Here is a 14,066-nt window from a genome sequence, read left to right as displayed (position 1 = left end):
CAGTAAGTCATCTGCGTGCTCATGTGCAACGAGGAGCATGAGGACCTCTGTTCAGGTAGTTCGTGTTTAGGAGGGCTGGGCACAGGTGGGTTCTGGCATAAGAGCTTGATGTCAAGGAGATCACTGGGTGGCTGTCCAGGCCAGACAAAATGACAAAATGTGGCCTGGCCTGTGATGGAGATGGTGGAAGTGTGGAAGAGGTAGAAAGGACAGGGCTTGGTGACAAATTTACATGGAGGTGAAAGAGGAAGAGGTATAACAGAGGGCCACTTGAGCAGCCAGGTGACATCACCAGCCAAGGCAGAGAGTCTCTGGGAGGACAGGGAGATGGGTGTATGTGAAGGCCCCAAGGGCATCCAGCGGTGGTGGCCCCAGGCAGTGGAGCACATGGCAGCAAGGATAGGGCGGAGGGATACTGGGGAGATGGGGATGGGTTGCTGCTTGGTGACCTTACTGTCTTAAGAGTGACAGCTGTGGTGTGGGGAGGCTGCTACAGAATGATGCCAGGAGGTCTTCCCTTGAGAAAACACCCATTAGTGCATTTTGTGGGAGTGAGAGGTTTCCGTTTTGTTTTAAATCATGGTTCACTTCGTAGGACTGACGTCTACACTGGGCTGGGTCTTTTGGTTCTGCAGATTGAAAAGTTACAGACCCAGCTGGAGAGAGAAAAGCAGAGCAACCAAGATCTGGAGACCCTCAGTGAGGAGCTGATCAGAGAGAAGGAGCAGCTGCAGAGTGACATGGAGACCCTGAAGGCTGACAAAGCCAGGCAGGTAGGTGCCTCTCCCAGAATCCCTGCCTGCAAGACGGAGAGCCAGGATTACCGCCATTCCTGGTACTGTATTGTGGATGCATGGATTATCTGTTACCTAGCTTAGCCACAGCTTAAATCAGCAATTCTCAATTTCCCAGCTGGCAGTGGGAAAAGGTGGGGTGAATTTTGCTTCCCAAGGGACATTTGGCAATGTCTCAAGACATTTTTGATTGTCGTGACCCGGGGGAAGAGAAGGGGTGGTGCTCCTGGCGTAGAGTGGGTAGAGGCCAGGGATGCTGCTGCTACACATTCTTCAGCGTGCAGGGCAAGGAACACTCCATCTGCAAATGTTCGTGGTGCCCCAGCTGAGAATCCTGGCAAACCCGTGTGGTTTTATTTGCCTCACACTACAAGCAGCCCTAGGGCAGGCAGTCCAGGGCTGATGTAGTGGCTCAGGGATGCCATCAGGAACAAGGCCTCTTGCCTACAGCTCTGCCAGCCTTAACAGTGGCTGCTGCACATCCCTAAGGTACAAGCAGAGAAAGGTGGAGGGCTTAGCGGCACAGGGAAACCCTCCCAAAGACGCTCCGTAGACATCATGTTGGCCGGAGCTGACATGTGACTACCTCTGCCTGCAAAGAATGCCAGGGTACCAAGTATTTTAGTTTTTTGTTTTGTTTTGTTTAATTTAATAGTGATGGGGTCTTGTTATGTTGTCCAGGCTGGTCTCAAACTCCTGGGCTCAAGTGATCCTCCCGTCTTAGCTTCCCAAGGTGTTGGGATTACAGGCATGAGCCACCATTCCCGGCCCCAAGTATTTTAGCTTTTTGGCGTCTGTAGTAGAGGAATAAAAAGCCCAGAGAAGATGGTTGGAATGGCTAAACAGACGGACAGGGCCCTGCCCAGATGTTGCTCACAGCCAGGAAGGCACACTTCCAGGTGACAGGCAAGATGATCTCAGGAGGGTGCTACTGAGAGAATAGGGTGCTGAGGGAGAAAATATTAGGGTGCATGGCCACCTTAGAATCATCATGCCAGGATGTTTTGGGGAGCTGATCCCCAGTATGAGAAGGAACCAGTAAGGCTGATAGTCAGAGGAAAGTACTCCAGGCAGAGGGATCAGCATGTGCAAAGTGTTCATGGTCAGACGGGCTAGGAGTAGTGAGCAGGAGGTGGAGAGTGGTATAAGCAGAGGCTGCAGCGGTGGGCAGGGCCTGGCCACCAGAGACCAAGAGAAACCACTGAAACTTAAGTGAGGAAGAGAGATGTAATTTACATTTTAAAAATCATCCTGGCTGCCTGAGTGTATTCTGACTTGAACCATCTAAGTGGTGGTGTCCGTGCCCACTCACCTGTGTCTGCCAGGCCTCTGGGGAACACACAGGTGTCGGAGCACAGGTAGGACAGCCGTTCAAGACCTCCCATCCCCCAGTGTGAGTCCATGTCACTGAAACAGGTTCCCGCAGCAGCCTGGGTTGTGCCTGTTGTGTTTTCCCACAGATCAAGGACCTTGAGCAGGAAAAGGACCACCTCAACCGAGCCGTGTGGTCGCTGCGGGAAAGGTCGCAGGTCAGCAGCGAGGCCCGCATGAAAGACGTGGAGAAGGAGAACAAAGCCCTCCACCAGTCAGTGACAGAGGCCAATGGCAAGCTCAGCCAGTTGGAGTTTGAGAAGCGGCAGCTGCACAGGGACTTGGAGCAGGCCAAGGAGAAGGGAGAGCGGGCGGAGAAGCTGGAGAGGGAGCTGCAGCGACTCCAGGAGGAGAATGGGAGGCTGGCCAGGAAGGTGACCTCCCTGGAGACGGCCACTGAGAAAGTCGAGGCCCTGGAGCATGAGAGCCAGGGCCTGCAGCTGGAGAACCGGACGCTGAGGAAGTCTCTGGACACCTTGCAGAACGTGTCCCTGCAACTTGAGGGCCTGGAGCGTGACAACAAGCAGCTGGACGCAGAGAACCTAGAGCTGCGCAGGCTAGTGGAGACCATGCGCTTCACCAGTACCAAGCTGGCACAGATGGAGAGGGAGAACCAGCAGCTGGAGTGTGAGAAGGAGGAGCTGAGGAAGAACGTGGAGCTGCTCAAGGCGCTGGGCAAGAAGTCAGAGCGCCTGGAGCTCAGCTACCAGAGCGTGAGCGCCGAGAACCTCCGGCTGCAGCAGAGCCTGGAGAGCAGCAGCCGCAAGACGCAGACCCTGGAGAGTGAGCTGGGCGAGCTGGAGGCCGAGCGCCAGGCGCTGCGGCGGGACCTGGAGGCCCTCCGGCTGGCCAATGCACAGCTGGAGGGAGCTGAGAAGGACAGGAAGGCCCTGGAGCAGGAGGTGGCCCAGCTTGAGAAGGATAAGAAGCTGCTGGAGAAGGAGGCCAAGCGGCTGTGGCAGCAGGTGGAGCTCAAGGACGCAGTCTTGGACGATAGCACTGCCAAACTGTCTGCAGTCGAGAAGGAGAGCCGTGCGCTGGACAAGGAGCTGGCCCGCTGCAGGGACGCGGCCGGCAAGCTGAAGGAGCTGGAGAAGGACAACCGGGACCTCACCAAGCAAGTCACCGTGCATGCGAGGACGCTGACGACTCTGAGGGAGGTGAGCGGACGCAGGCGGCCCCTGTAAAGGGGTTGGCAGGTGGTGGTCGTGGTGGTGGGTTCTGTGGTGCATGATTTCAGGAGAGATGTTCTGTGTCCTCCTTAAATGCTTTATCTAATTCTAAACAGCAGTCCCTAAAGGTCTAAGAACCCAGTAAATACCACATAATACAATCTTATGACCCAGAGGTTCGTTCTTCATAGTTTGGGTTGTTTCATGTCATCATTTTCCCTCGCGTATACAGACACATGCTTGATGTCATACTTTTTTTTTTTTTTTTCTTTTTTTTTTTTGGAGACGGAGTCTCGCTCTGTGGCCCAGGCTGGAGTGCAGTGGCCAGATCTCAGCTCACTGCAACCTCTGCCTCCCGGGTTCACGCCATTCTCCTGCCTCAGCCTCCCGAGTAGCTGGGACTACAGGCGCCCGCCACCTCGCCCGGCTAGTTTTTTGTATTTTTTAGTAGAGACGGGGTTTCACCGTGTTAGCCAGGATGGTCTCAATCCCCTGACCTCGTGATCCGCCCGTCTCGGCCTCCCAAAGTGCTGGGATTACAGGCTTGAGCCACCGCGCCTGGCCTTGATGTCATACTTACACACAGGTGAGCTGTTACGGTTTTTATTTATTATGTTGTGGGTTTTGTTATTATTTTAGATTTCAAAGCCACAATTTCCCAATGGCTGTAAGATATTTATTTATTTATTTTGTTTTATTTATTATTTATTTTTTTTATTGAGACAGAGTCTCACTCTGTCGCCCAGGCTAGAGTGTTGCAGCGCAATCTCGGCTCACTGCAACCTCTGTCTCCCGGATTCAAGTGATTCTCGTGCCTCAGCATCCCACGTAGCTGGGACTACAGATACATCCTACCACATCCGGCTAATCTTTTTGTATTTTTAGTAGAGACGGGTTTTCACCATGTTGGCCAGGCTGGTCTCGAACGTCTGACCTCGGGTGATCCACCATCTTGGCCTCCCCAAGTGCTGGGATTACAGGCATGAGCCACTGCATGCGACCCTTACTTATTTTTGAGACAGAGTCTCGCTTTGTCGCCCAGGCTGTAGTGCAGTGGTGCGATCTCAGCTCACTGCAGGCTCCACCTCCTGGGTTCAAGCGATTCTCCTGCCTCAACCTCCTGAGACTGGGATTACAGACATGCACCACCATACCTAGCTAATTTTTGTATTTTCATTAGAGACGGGGTTTCGCCAATCTTGGCCAGGCTAGTCTTGAACTCTTGACCTCAGGGGATCCATCCGCCTCGGCCTCCCAAAGTGCTGGGATTATAGGCGTGGGCCACTGCACTCGCCCAAGATATTTAATTCTATACGTTTACTGTAATTATTTTTTAGACGTTTAGATTGTTTTAGTGTTTTCCACTATTTTATTTTTATTTACTTTTAAATTTTATTACTTTTTTTCCTAGAATCCTTTCCTGAAGTATTTTTTTAATTTGTTTTTAGAATTTTACTACCTTTTTCCCTAGAATCCTATTTTCCACTATTTTAAATAATACTAGACATCCTTGTACACATAGACCTTCACGAATCAAACTATGTTTTAGGGTATATTCTCAGAAATTGAATTACAGGGTCAAAGGGTGTGAACGTGTTAGTCTCTTGAGGGATATAAAAATCCTCCAGAATTCCATATTGTCCTTACCCTGGTAAGTGTTGTGTGGGCCATCTGGGCATTTGTTTAGTATGCTGGGGTGAGTAGATGGCTGCTCTGGGAAATGGCTTCAGCAGCTGAATGGCCCAGCCCTGTTTAGTCTCACTCATGTAGGGTCTAACGTGGGGGGGCGGAGAAGCCAGGCACTGGAGCACTGCACTTAAGGCCCAGTTCAGGCACCTGGCTTCTGCCATCTTGAGACTTGGGCACCCCCAGTGGAGTCCTCCTCTAGTTCCTCGGCATGTGGTGGGTAGAGGAGGAAGAGAGAGAGTGAGGAAGATCACGCTGCATGGGCGGGCTCAGCAGCACAGCCACACCCAACCACAGGGTGCCACATGCCACACAAGAGAAGGAAATCGGTTTGGTGAACACTGAGCAGTCTCCACAATGGAAAAAGATGACTGACCATCCGTGCAGGCAATTCCATGTGCTGTGGGGGAGAGATCCAAAATATGAATGCAGACAGAGCCCCAGCTGGTTAGCGTAGGTTTAGGCTGTGGTACAGTAGCCAACCCCAGCATCTCTGCAGCTCATCACAGCCAAGGCTTACCTCTTGCTCACCAGAGTCCAGGGGAGCCTCCAGGGAGTCTGTCCTGCTTGACCCAGCAGTCCAGGCTGTTTTGATCTCATGGTTCTGCTGTCTCAACACCAGGCTTGGGCGGTTGCCCTGGCAGGCAAAAGGGCAGCTGAAGGTCACACATAGGCTCTTCTGTGCTCCAGCCAGGAAGTGACCCACGTCACTTCCACCTACAGCCCCTTTGCCGGAGCTGGTGACCTGGCTTCAGCTGATACAGGGTGGCTGGGAAATTTGGGGGAGCAGGTGGTAAGCATCACTGTCTCTGTCACACTGCCCTTCAGGTTTGAGGATTTGGTAGGAGGGTTAAGCATGCATGTGAATGACTGTGACACTGGGCAGAAAACGGTCACTACCTAGAGAGGTACAAAGAGGTGCTGACATAAACTGGGGTGGAGGAAGTGAACCACCGACGTGCATTCAACACCCACGTTTTGAAAAGTAGACCAAGCCCGGGTGCAGTGGCTCACGCCTGTAATCCCAGCACTTTGGAAGACCAAGGTAGAAAGATTACTGAGGCCAGGAATTCAAGACCAACCTGGAAATATAGCAAAACCCTATCTCTGCAAAAAATGTACAAATTAGCCAGGTGTGGTGGTGCACTCCTGTAATTCCAGCTACTGAGGAGGCTGAGGTGGGAGGATCGCTTGAGCCAGGAGTTCAAGGCTGCAGTGAGCGGTGATCACACGGCTGCACTCCAGCCTAGGCAACAGAGCAAGATGCTGTCTCTAAAAAATGAAAAGTAAACCACATCCAGAGTTTAAAATAAAATATTTCCCCTCTTCACACATTTTATGTTTCAAAGTGTCTACAAGGGGCATTTAATTACTTGTTTCTCTGTTGAAAAGGCAGCTGTATTACCAGATATCAAACGTACTACTTAAAGGTCAACATAAGTGGCGTTTCAAATACATGACTTAGAGCAGTGGCATATTGGATCCATCCTTGACATATTGCCACCTGGTCTGGTTGTTTTCAGCACCAGGAGGGCTGGACAAGTGCATTCATTGGCTTTTCTCGGGAAGAGCATCCCTGGGGTTCAGAGTCCCCTCGCTCCACACGGAGACAGCCGTGGTCTGGGAGGACAGTTGCTCACACCGGGCGGGGCTGGCACCTGGCCTCCCTGCATGTTTTGCTGAGCTCCTGTCCCGTGCTCTCTCCCCATCATTGCAGGACCTGGTGCTGGAGAAGCTGAAGAGCCAGCAGCTCAGCAGTGAGCTGGACAAGCTGAGCCAGGAACTGGAGAAGGTCGGCCTCAACAGGGAGCTGCTGCTGCAGGAGGACGACAGCGGCAGTGACACGTGAGGGCCTCTCCCTCTCCCCATCGTGGGAGCACTTCCTCCGCTGTTCAGTCTGCAGGCTCCTCACCCTCCCCTGAGACCGCCATGAACTCTCTACTGCCGAGGGCTCTGATCTCACGCAGTTCCTTGAGCCCAAAGTTCCTTGGTCGTTTCTGTTCCAGCTCTTGTTCCTTGAGGTCCTCAGATAGGTGTGGAAGGAGATTTTGTTTGATGAAAAAGCTTATTAATTTTTTTTTTTTTGAGACAGGGTCTGACTCTGTCACCCAGGTAGGAGTGTAGCGTTATGACCTCGGCTTACCTCCATGTCCACCTCCCAGGTTCAAGGGATCCTCCAGACCCAGCTGGAGAAGCCAGCTGGGACCACCGGCGTGCACCACCACACCTGGCTAATCTTTGTATTTTTCGTAGAGAGGGGGTTTTGCCATTTTGGCCAGGCTGGCCTCAAACTCCTGAGCTCAAAGCAATCTGGCCACCTCAGCCTCCCAAAATGGTGGGATTACAGGTGTGAGCCACTGCTCCCAGCCACGCTTCTTAATGTTTTTTAAAAAGTAGACTATTAGAGTTTTTCCCTGCAATGCTTGCTTAAATGATCTTAGGGTTTTTTTTTTTTGTTATTGATGTTGTTTTGAGACAAAGTGTCACTCTGTCACCCAGGCAGGAGTGCAGTGATGTGATCCCGGCTCAGTGCAACCTCCGCCTCCTGGTTTCAAGTGATTCTCGTGCCTCAGCCTCCTGAGTAACTGAGATCACAGACATGCACCACCATGCCCAGCTAATTTTTGTATTTTTTTAGTAGAGACGGGGTGTCACCATGTTGGCCAGACTGGTCTCCAACTCCTGACCTCAAGTGATCCTCCCATCTCGGCCTCCCAAAGTGCTAGGATTACAAGCATGAGCCACTGTGCTCGTCCTGATCTTGTTTTTTAAGGAAATCCAAGGTCTTGGTCTTTTCCTGGACTTGTAACCTAGAAGATCCACATGTCTTATAGTAGGAGTCCTCTCTGGTGGAAAGGCCTCAGACTTACCACTTAACCTAGCACTGTGACCTTGGGCAAATTGCTTAACCTTTCTGAGATTCAGTTTCCCCTTGGGTAAAATGGCAATAATTCCTGCCTCAGACAGTGACCGTAAAACTGTAGCTGTGGGGTTGCCTTTGAAGGTGTCACAGGTGTTTCTACCCAGGGAACCCCCAGAGGGCTCTGGGAAGATGAGTTTTGGCTCATGAGTTCTTCTGGACCAAAAGCTGCAGCTCCATAACCCAGCCTAGTGGAAGGAATGATGTGTTGGCAGTGAGGACACTGGGAACTTGTGGAGGAGTAGATAAGCGATACTATTATATCTTTGTGTTTTCCAGAAAATACAAGATTTTGGAGGGCAGCAATGAATCAGCATTAAAAACAACACTAGCCATGAAAGAAGAAAAGATTGTGCTTTTGGAAGCACAGATGGAAGAGAAAGCGAGCCTAAATCGCCAGTTAGAGAGCGAGCTGCAGATGGTGAGCATGGAGGTTTCACTGTGCGGCCCAGCTGCCCATTCTTGGCCTCACCCTTTCCAGCCCCTCACCTGTATAGCAGAGGGGTGACCCGGACACCCGTTTTCTAGGGCAGGTGTGGATGCACCGCAGGGTGACTGAGGGAGCCACCCTCAGAATCACACACACTGGGGCCAAACAGAACCAGACTAAGAGTCACAGGCCTGCAGGGAGGCGGGCAGTGGCCTAGAGCAGCACCAAGTCCACCAGGCAAGATATGGGAACACCCATGAGAGCCCTCCGTGAGACTGCACATCGGGCACTGAGCAACGGCCTGCAGAGTCTCACAGGAGCCTTCTGATGAGACAGACGGGTGCACAGGGACCCGTGAGGACATGCACATGTCTACTTCTGGGTGCATGCGTGCACACATATTTGTCATATGTGGGAACACACTTTCCACATGCATATAGATGTGTGTTCTCCACAGATACTCCACTCTCCACATACATATGCACATGTTCTCCATAACACATAATGCACATGCTCCTTACACATACACATGCATGCTCTCTACACATGTATTATACATGTGCCCGCCACATGTGCACACTCCACACACAGACACATGCTCCTCACACACAGGTGTACACACCCAACATGTGCTCTCCACGTGCACACTCTCACAGGTCATCAGGTGTGCACACTCCCCCCTTCCACACACGTGCTCTTCCAGCCTCAGTTTTGAACACGTGCCATGCTTCTTGGCTGCAGGATTGAATAGGAATCTGGATAAAGCCGCTGCAGCGCCGGCAGGGGCTTTGAGACCTCATCCCTGTTCACGTCCTGTATCCCAGCCTCACCTCTGTTTGAAGGAGTTGACAACTGAGGCTCAGGAAAGCAGGAAGCCATGTGGCTAAAGCAGGGACTGAGGCAGGAATGGGTTGCAGGCCCCCACCTCCCTGTCCTCTGTGGAAGGGAAGGGAAAGTGTAGGGCAGAGGGTTGGTGCCTTCCCCTCAAAAGAAAAGGAGCGTGTCTCGCTTACACGCACCAGGGCGGGCGAGTGTGGGGAGTGCAGAGGGTGTGGTGCGGCTGCCCTCAGCCACTCACTCGGGGCTCCAGGCCAAGCTGCTTCTGCCTAAAGCCTCCTTGCTCATTGTCACGCCCACCTGTAGCTGAAGAAGGAGTGTGAGACCCTCAGGCAGAACGAGGGAGAGGGGCAGCACTTGCAGAACTCTTTCAAGCACCCTGCGGGGAAGACAGCCGCCAGTCACCAGGGGAAGGAGGCCTGGGGGCCCGGCCACAAGGAAGCCACCATGGAGCTTCTCCGTGTGAAGGACCGGGCCATCGAGCTGGAGCGGAATGTGAGTGGGCTGGCCTGGGCATGGTCCATCGGGGGGAGAGAGAGAGAGAGACTGCCCTATCAGTAGTCCCACTGATGACTTGTCATTGCTGTAAAGAACACAGGAGATTTAGCCGGATCTAGTTGGACACGTCTTGAGTTGCAGGTCCCGGGGGCTCCTCTTCATTCGAGGTCCCTTCAGTGATTCTCACATCAGGGGCACACACAGTCTTCATGGCAATTCAGCCTCTTCCTGGGGTGTTGTGTCTTTCAGTGCCCAGTACCAGGGATTGGCAAACTCCACCCCCCACCCACTTTTGTAAATAAAGTTTTATTAGCAGACAGTCATGCCCATTGTTTACAGGTTGTCTGGGGCTGCTTCCCCTACAGTGACAGTGATTCTTTAGGTTGAGATGGAAACCCCATGGCTGGCAAACCCAAAAGTATTTCCTACCTGGCCCTTGCTGGAAAAAGTCTGGTAATGCATGTCCGTACCTCTGACTGATTCTCAGCAATGACTTTATGAAGTTCAGAGTGGTGATTTTCATTATTTGACCAATGATAAAGCTGAAACAGAATTTAAGAGACTTGACCCAAAGCCCCATGCTAATAAGGGATAGTAAAAGACTACGGGGTCCTGGCCTTTAGCCCAGTTGGTGGCAAACTTTAACATGGTCTTTATTAATCTCATGTAACGTGAAGCACCTTATTCTACTTGCTGTCACCTCTGAGTAAGGCTGTAGCCTAAGGCTTTGACTCTCTGTCCTGAGAGATACTCAGGGTTGGAGTCAATGGGAGACAGAAATGCACTCTTAAGGTGTTCAACAGAAAACAAAGGAAAGCATTAAAGAGACAAAGGAAGTGGCTTTAACTCCAGCATGCACTCACCTCCCACTTACATACCTGGGTCTCAGGCAGTGTCCCCATGATGTGTAGCCTTTAGAAAAAAAAAATCCTGCTGATTTTCTTTTTCAAAGAGAGAAAATATACTGCCCTCATCCAGCAGACCCTCGCTTTGGCTCCCAAAACCTCAACTTTTGAGAGTTCGTTACAACCCAAGTACCTGTGGCCAGTTAGCATTTACCCAGTTGGAGTTTGATTGGCTCATGCTTCCCGATCTTCTAGAACGCAGCTCTGCAGGCTGAGAAGCAGCTGCTCAAGGAACAGCTGCAGCACCTGGAGACCCAGAATGTGACCTTCAGCAGCCAGATCTTGACACTGCAGAAACAGAGCGCCTTCCTGCAGGAGCACAACACCACACTGCAGACACAGACCGCCAAGCTGCAGGTGAATGGAGCTCCCAGCGCCAGTGGTCACAAGCCCCGCGGGATTTTTATCTGTGGCTCCTGGGGACCAACTGGGGGCATTAGGACTCCTCAAAAGAAGCAGCAGATCAAAGCACAGAGCAGTTTGGGGTTTTGTTAATAGACCCGCTGCGAACAGTGATCAGTGAAGGGGGTGATAGTTTTTAAGCCATTTTCAGTGATTGAGAAAATGGCTGCATGGGCAAAAGTTTTATTTCTCTCCTTTTACTTGCATTCTTGTCCATGTTTTCCAGTCTTTTCCTTGAGGTGTTTTTAGGACTGACTTGGAAAAGAGGTTTCAGGATTAAGCTTGGTTTAACAAAGTTAACCAGGTTTCTTTACTGTAGAACCTGGCAGAACTCTTTCTTTTTAAGCCAATGTAAATTTTTAATCTGTAAGAGGGAAGTATAGGATATGAAGAGGCTCCCAGACTGTTGAGAGCATCAAGTAGAACTAGGATTGTGTGCCACTTCAGATGCTTGTTTTCATTTATTGCTTGTAGACTGTGGAAAATTATTTATTTATTGCAGGTTTTATTTGTTTGTTTTTGAGATGGGAGTCTCACTCTGTCACCCAAGCTGGAGTGCAGTGGTGCGATCTTGACTCACTGCGGCCTCTGCCTCCCGGGTTCAAGTGATTCTTGTGCCTTGGCTAATTTTTGTATTTTTAGTAGAGATGGGATTTCATTAAGTTAGCCAGGCTGGTCTCGAACTCCTGACCTCAAATGATCCACCCGCCTCGCCTCCCAAAGTGCTGGGATTACAGGTGTGAGCCACCACACCTGGCCTTTTATTGCAGTTTCTGAGAAAAGTTTGAAAATATGTAACTTATGGGGCAAGGACAATCAACAGGAAACTGTTTGGCAAAGAAATTGGAATTTGTACTGCTAACAAGAAAACAGTATATTGACTATTTTGGATTTTTCTTACAGTCTTAATCTGGTTTTAATATCAGGGTAATTCTGGCTTCATAAAATAATTTGGGAAATATTCCCTTCTCTTCAGTTTCTGGTGATTTTGGATGTCGTTGGATGCAGAGGTATACAAATATCAATTATGTTAAGTAGGTTGATAGTATTGTTCAGGTATTCTATATCCTTATGTACAGATTTTCTGTCTACTTGTTCTAGAAAATAGGTTTTGTTTTCATTGTAAGAGGCAGGGTTTCACTCTGTCACCCAGGCTGGAGTGCAGTGCTGCAATCATAGCTCACTATAACCTCCAACTCCTGGGCTCAAGCAATCCTCCTGCCTCAGCCTCCCAAGCAGCTGGGACTATAGGCATACAACACCATGCCCAGCTAAGTTAAAAATACCTTTTTTTTTTTTTTTTTGGGTAGAGATGGGGTCTCACTATGTTGCTCAGGCTGGTCTTGAATTCTTTGGCTCAAGTGATGCTCCTGCTTCTGCTTCCCAAAGTCCTGGAATTACAGGCCTGAGCCACCACAGCCAGCTGAAAAGAGGTTTTTAAAAAATTATCAGAGGGCACAGCACCCAAGGGGAAAAGGGATCTAGGAAAAGGACATCATCTGCCTTAGCAGCTCGCATTTGTGGCGAGTGGCTCAGGACTGAAGCAGCCTCTGAGTGCCCGTCTATGTGGTTTAGTCCCCTTCCCACAGCAGTTCCTTAAGTTCTGGAACACCCGTCCTGGGTACCCTCTGGGTCTTCTGCCCTGAAGGTCCCGGCTATTTCCGTGTCTGCTCGAGCACTTGACCTGCTCCCCAGCCCTCCTCGCTGACTGTGGGGCCTGCGCCACGCCGCGCTTCTCCCTCTCGGCAGGTGGAGAACTCCACACTGAGCTCCCAGAGTGCCGCGCTCACCGCGCAGTACGCGCTGCTTCAGAACCACCACACGGCCAAGGAGACGGAGAACGAGAGCCTGCAGAGGCAGCAGGAGCAGCTTACAGCGGCCTACGAGGCCCTGCTGCAGGACCACGAGCACCTGGGCACGCTGCACGAGCGGCAATCGGCTGAGTACGAGGCCCTCATCCGCCAGCACAGCTGCCTGAAGACGCTGCATCGGAACCTGGAGTTGGAGCACAAGGAGCTCGGGGAGAGGTGGGGCCTGGGGAAGGAAGGCGACCTGGGGAGGGGTAGAGTCCGGAGGAGAGGCAAGGGGGAAAGGTGGGGCCTGGGGTAGATGGGTGGGACCTGGGGGAGAGGCGGGGCCTGGGGAAAATGGGTGGAGCCTGGAGGAAAGATGGAGAGGGCCTGGAGGAGATGGGTGGGACCTGTGGGAAAGGCGGGACCTGGGGGAGATGGGTGGAGCCTGGAGGAGAGGCAGGGGCCTCATGAGAGGGGTGGAGCCTGGTGGAGAGGTAGAGCCTGGGGAGAGGGGTGGAGCCTGGAGGAGCGGTGGGGTCTGGGGGAGATGGGTGGGACCTGTGGGAAAGGTGGGGCCTGAGGGAGAGTGATGGAGCCTGGAGGAGAGGTCAGGCCAGTGGAGAGGGGTGGAGCCTGGAGGAGAGGCAGGGGCCTCATGAGAGGGGTGGAGCCTGGTGGAGAGGTGGAGCCTTGGGAGAGGGGTGGAGCCTGGAGGAGAGGTGGGGTCTGGGGGAGATGGGTGGGACCTGTGTGAAAGGCAGGACATGGGGGAGGTGGGTGGAGCCTGAAGGAGAGGCCAGGGCCTCGTGATGGGGATGGAGCCTGGAGGAGAGGTAGAGCCTGGAGGAGAGGAGGGGTAGAGCTTGGAGGAGAGACAGGGCCTTGGAGAAGTGGTCAGGGCCCAGGGGAGAGGCAGGGTGTGTAGGGAGGTGAAGGATGGTGGAGGTGGGGCCCCTGGGTAGGCCTGCTGCGGGGCCTTGGGCCAGGCCTGGGGAGACTGTCAGGCTACCCTCAGGACCAGAACTTCCCCGGCCCTCCCCTGCAGGAAATCTCTTGTCTGGCTGCTTCCCATTGTTGGGGCACCTGAGCTTTCCCAAAGGGAAGGAAATAAAACGTTACCTTCAGCAATTTGGAATTTGTGCAACTGGAGATAGTAGCAAGAAGGGGTCCTGTGTGGAGAAGGGGGTGCCTCTACTACTTCCAGTGGGCGTTTGCGGCCCTGATCCCTAAGGGTTATCTTCTCTCTTTTCTCCCCAAA

At 52.0% G+C, this 14,066-nt stretch overlaps 1 protein-coding gene across 13 annotated transcripts in view; it reads left to right on the top strand.

Annotated features, from left to right (window-relative positions):
• The window catches only part of CCDC88C (coiled-coil domain containing 88C), a 149,728-nt gene that overhangs the window by 103,002 nt on the left and 32,660 nt on the right, over positions 1 to 14,066 (top strand). For 12 of the 13 annotated variants that reach the window (XM_045396885.2, XM_005562032.3, XM_005562035.5 and 9 more), the window contains 7 exons: positions 636 to 773; positions 2,255 to 3,325; positions 6,741 to 6,868; positions 8,223 to 8,364; positions 9,517 to 9,705; positions 10,809 to 10,970; positions 12,765 to 13,042. In XM_045396885.2, the coding sequence (XP_045252820.2) occupies positions 636 to 773; positions 2,255 to 3,325; positions 6,741 to 6,868; positions 8,223 to 8,364; positions 9,517 to 9,705; positions 10,809 to 10,970; positions 12,765 to 13,042 (2,108 nt within the window). Of the gene's footprint in view, positions 1 to 635; positions 774 to 2,254; positions 3,326 to 6,740; positions 6,869 to 8,222; positions 8,365 to 9,516; positions 9,706 to 10,808; positions 10,971 to 12,764; positions 13,043 to 14,066 lie in introns of those variants that run through there. The other variant, XM_073998106.1, reaches the window with a different exon arrangement.

Source organism: Macaca fascicularis, chromosome 7, assembly GCF_037993035.2.
Source record: "Macaca fascicularis isolate 582-1 chromosome 7, T2T-MFA8v1.1".
NCBI classification, from domain to species: Eukaryota; Metazoa; Chordata; class Mammalia; order Primates; family Cercopithecidae; genus Macaca; species Macaca fascicularis.
Note: the sequence above shows the minus strand (reverse complement) of the source record. Positions and strands in the feature narration are given on the sequence as shown.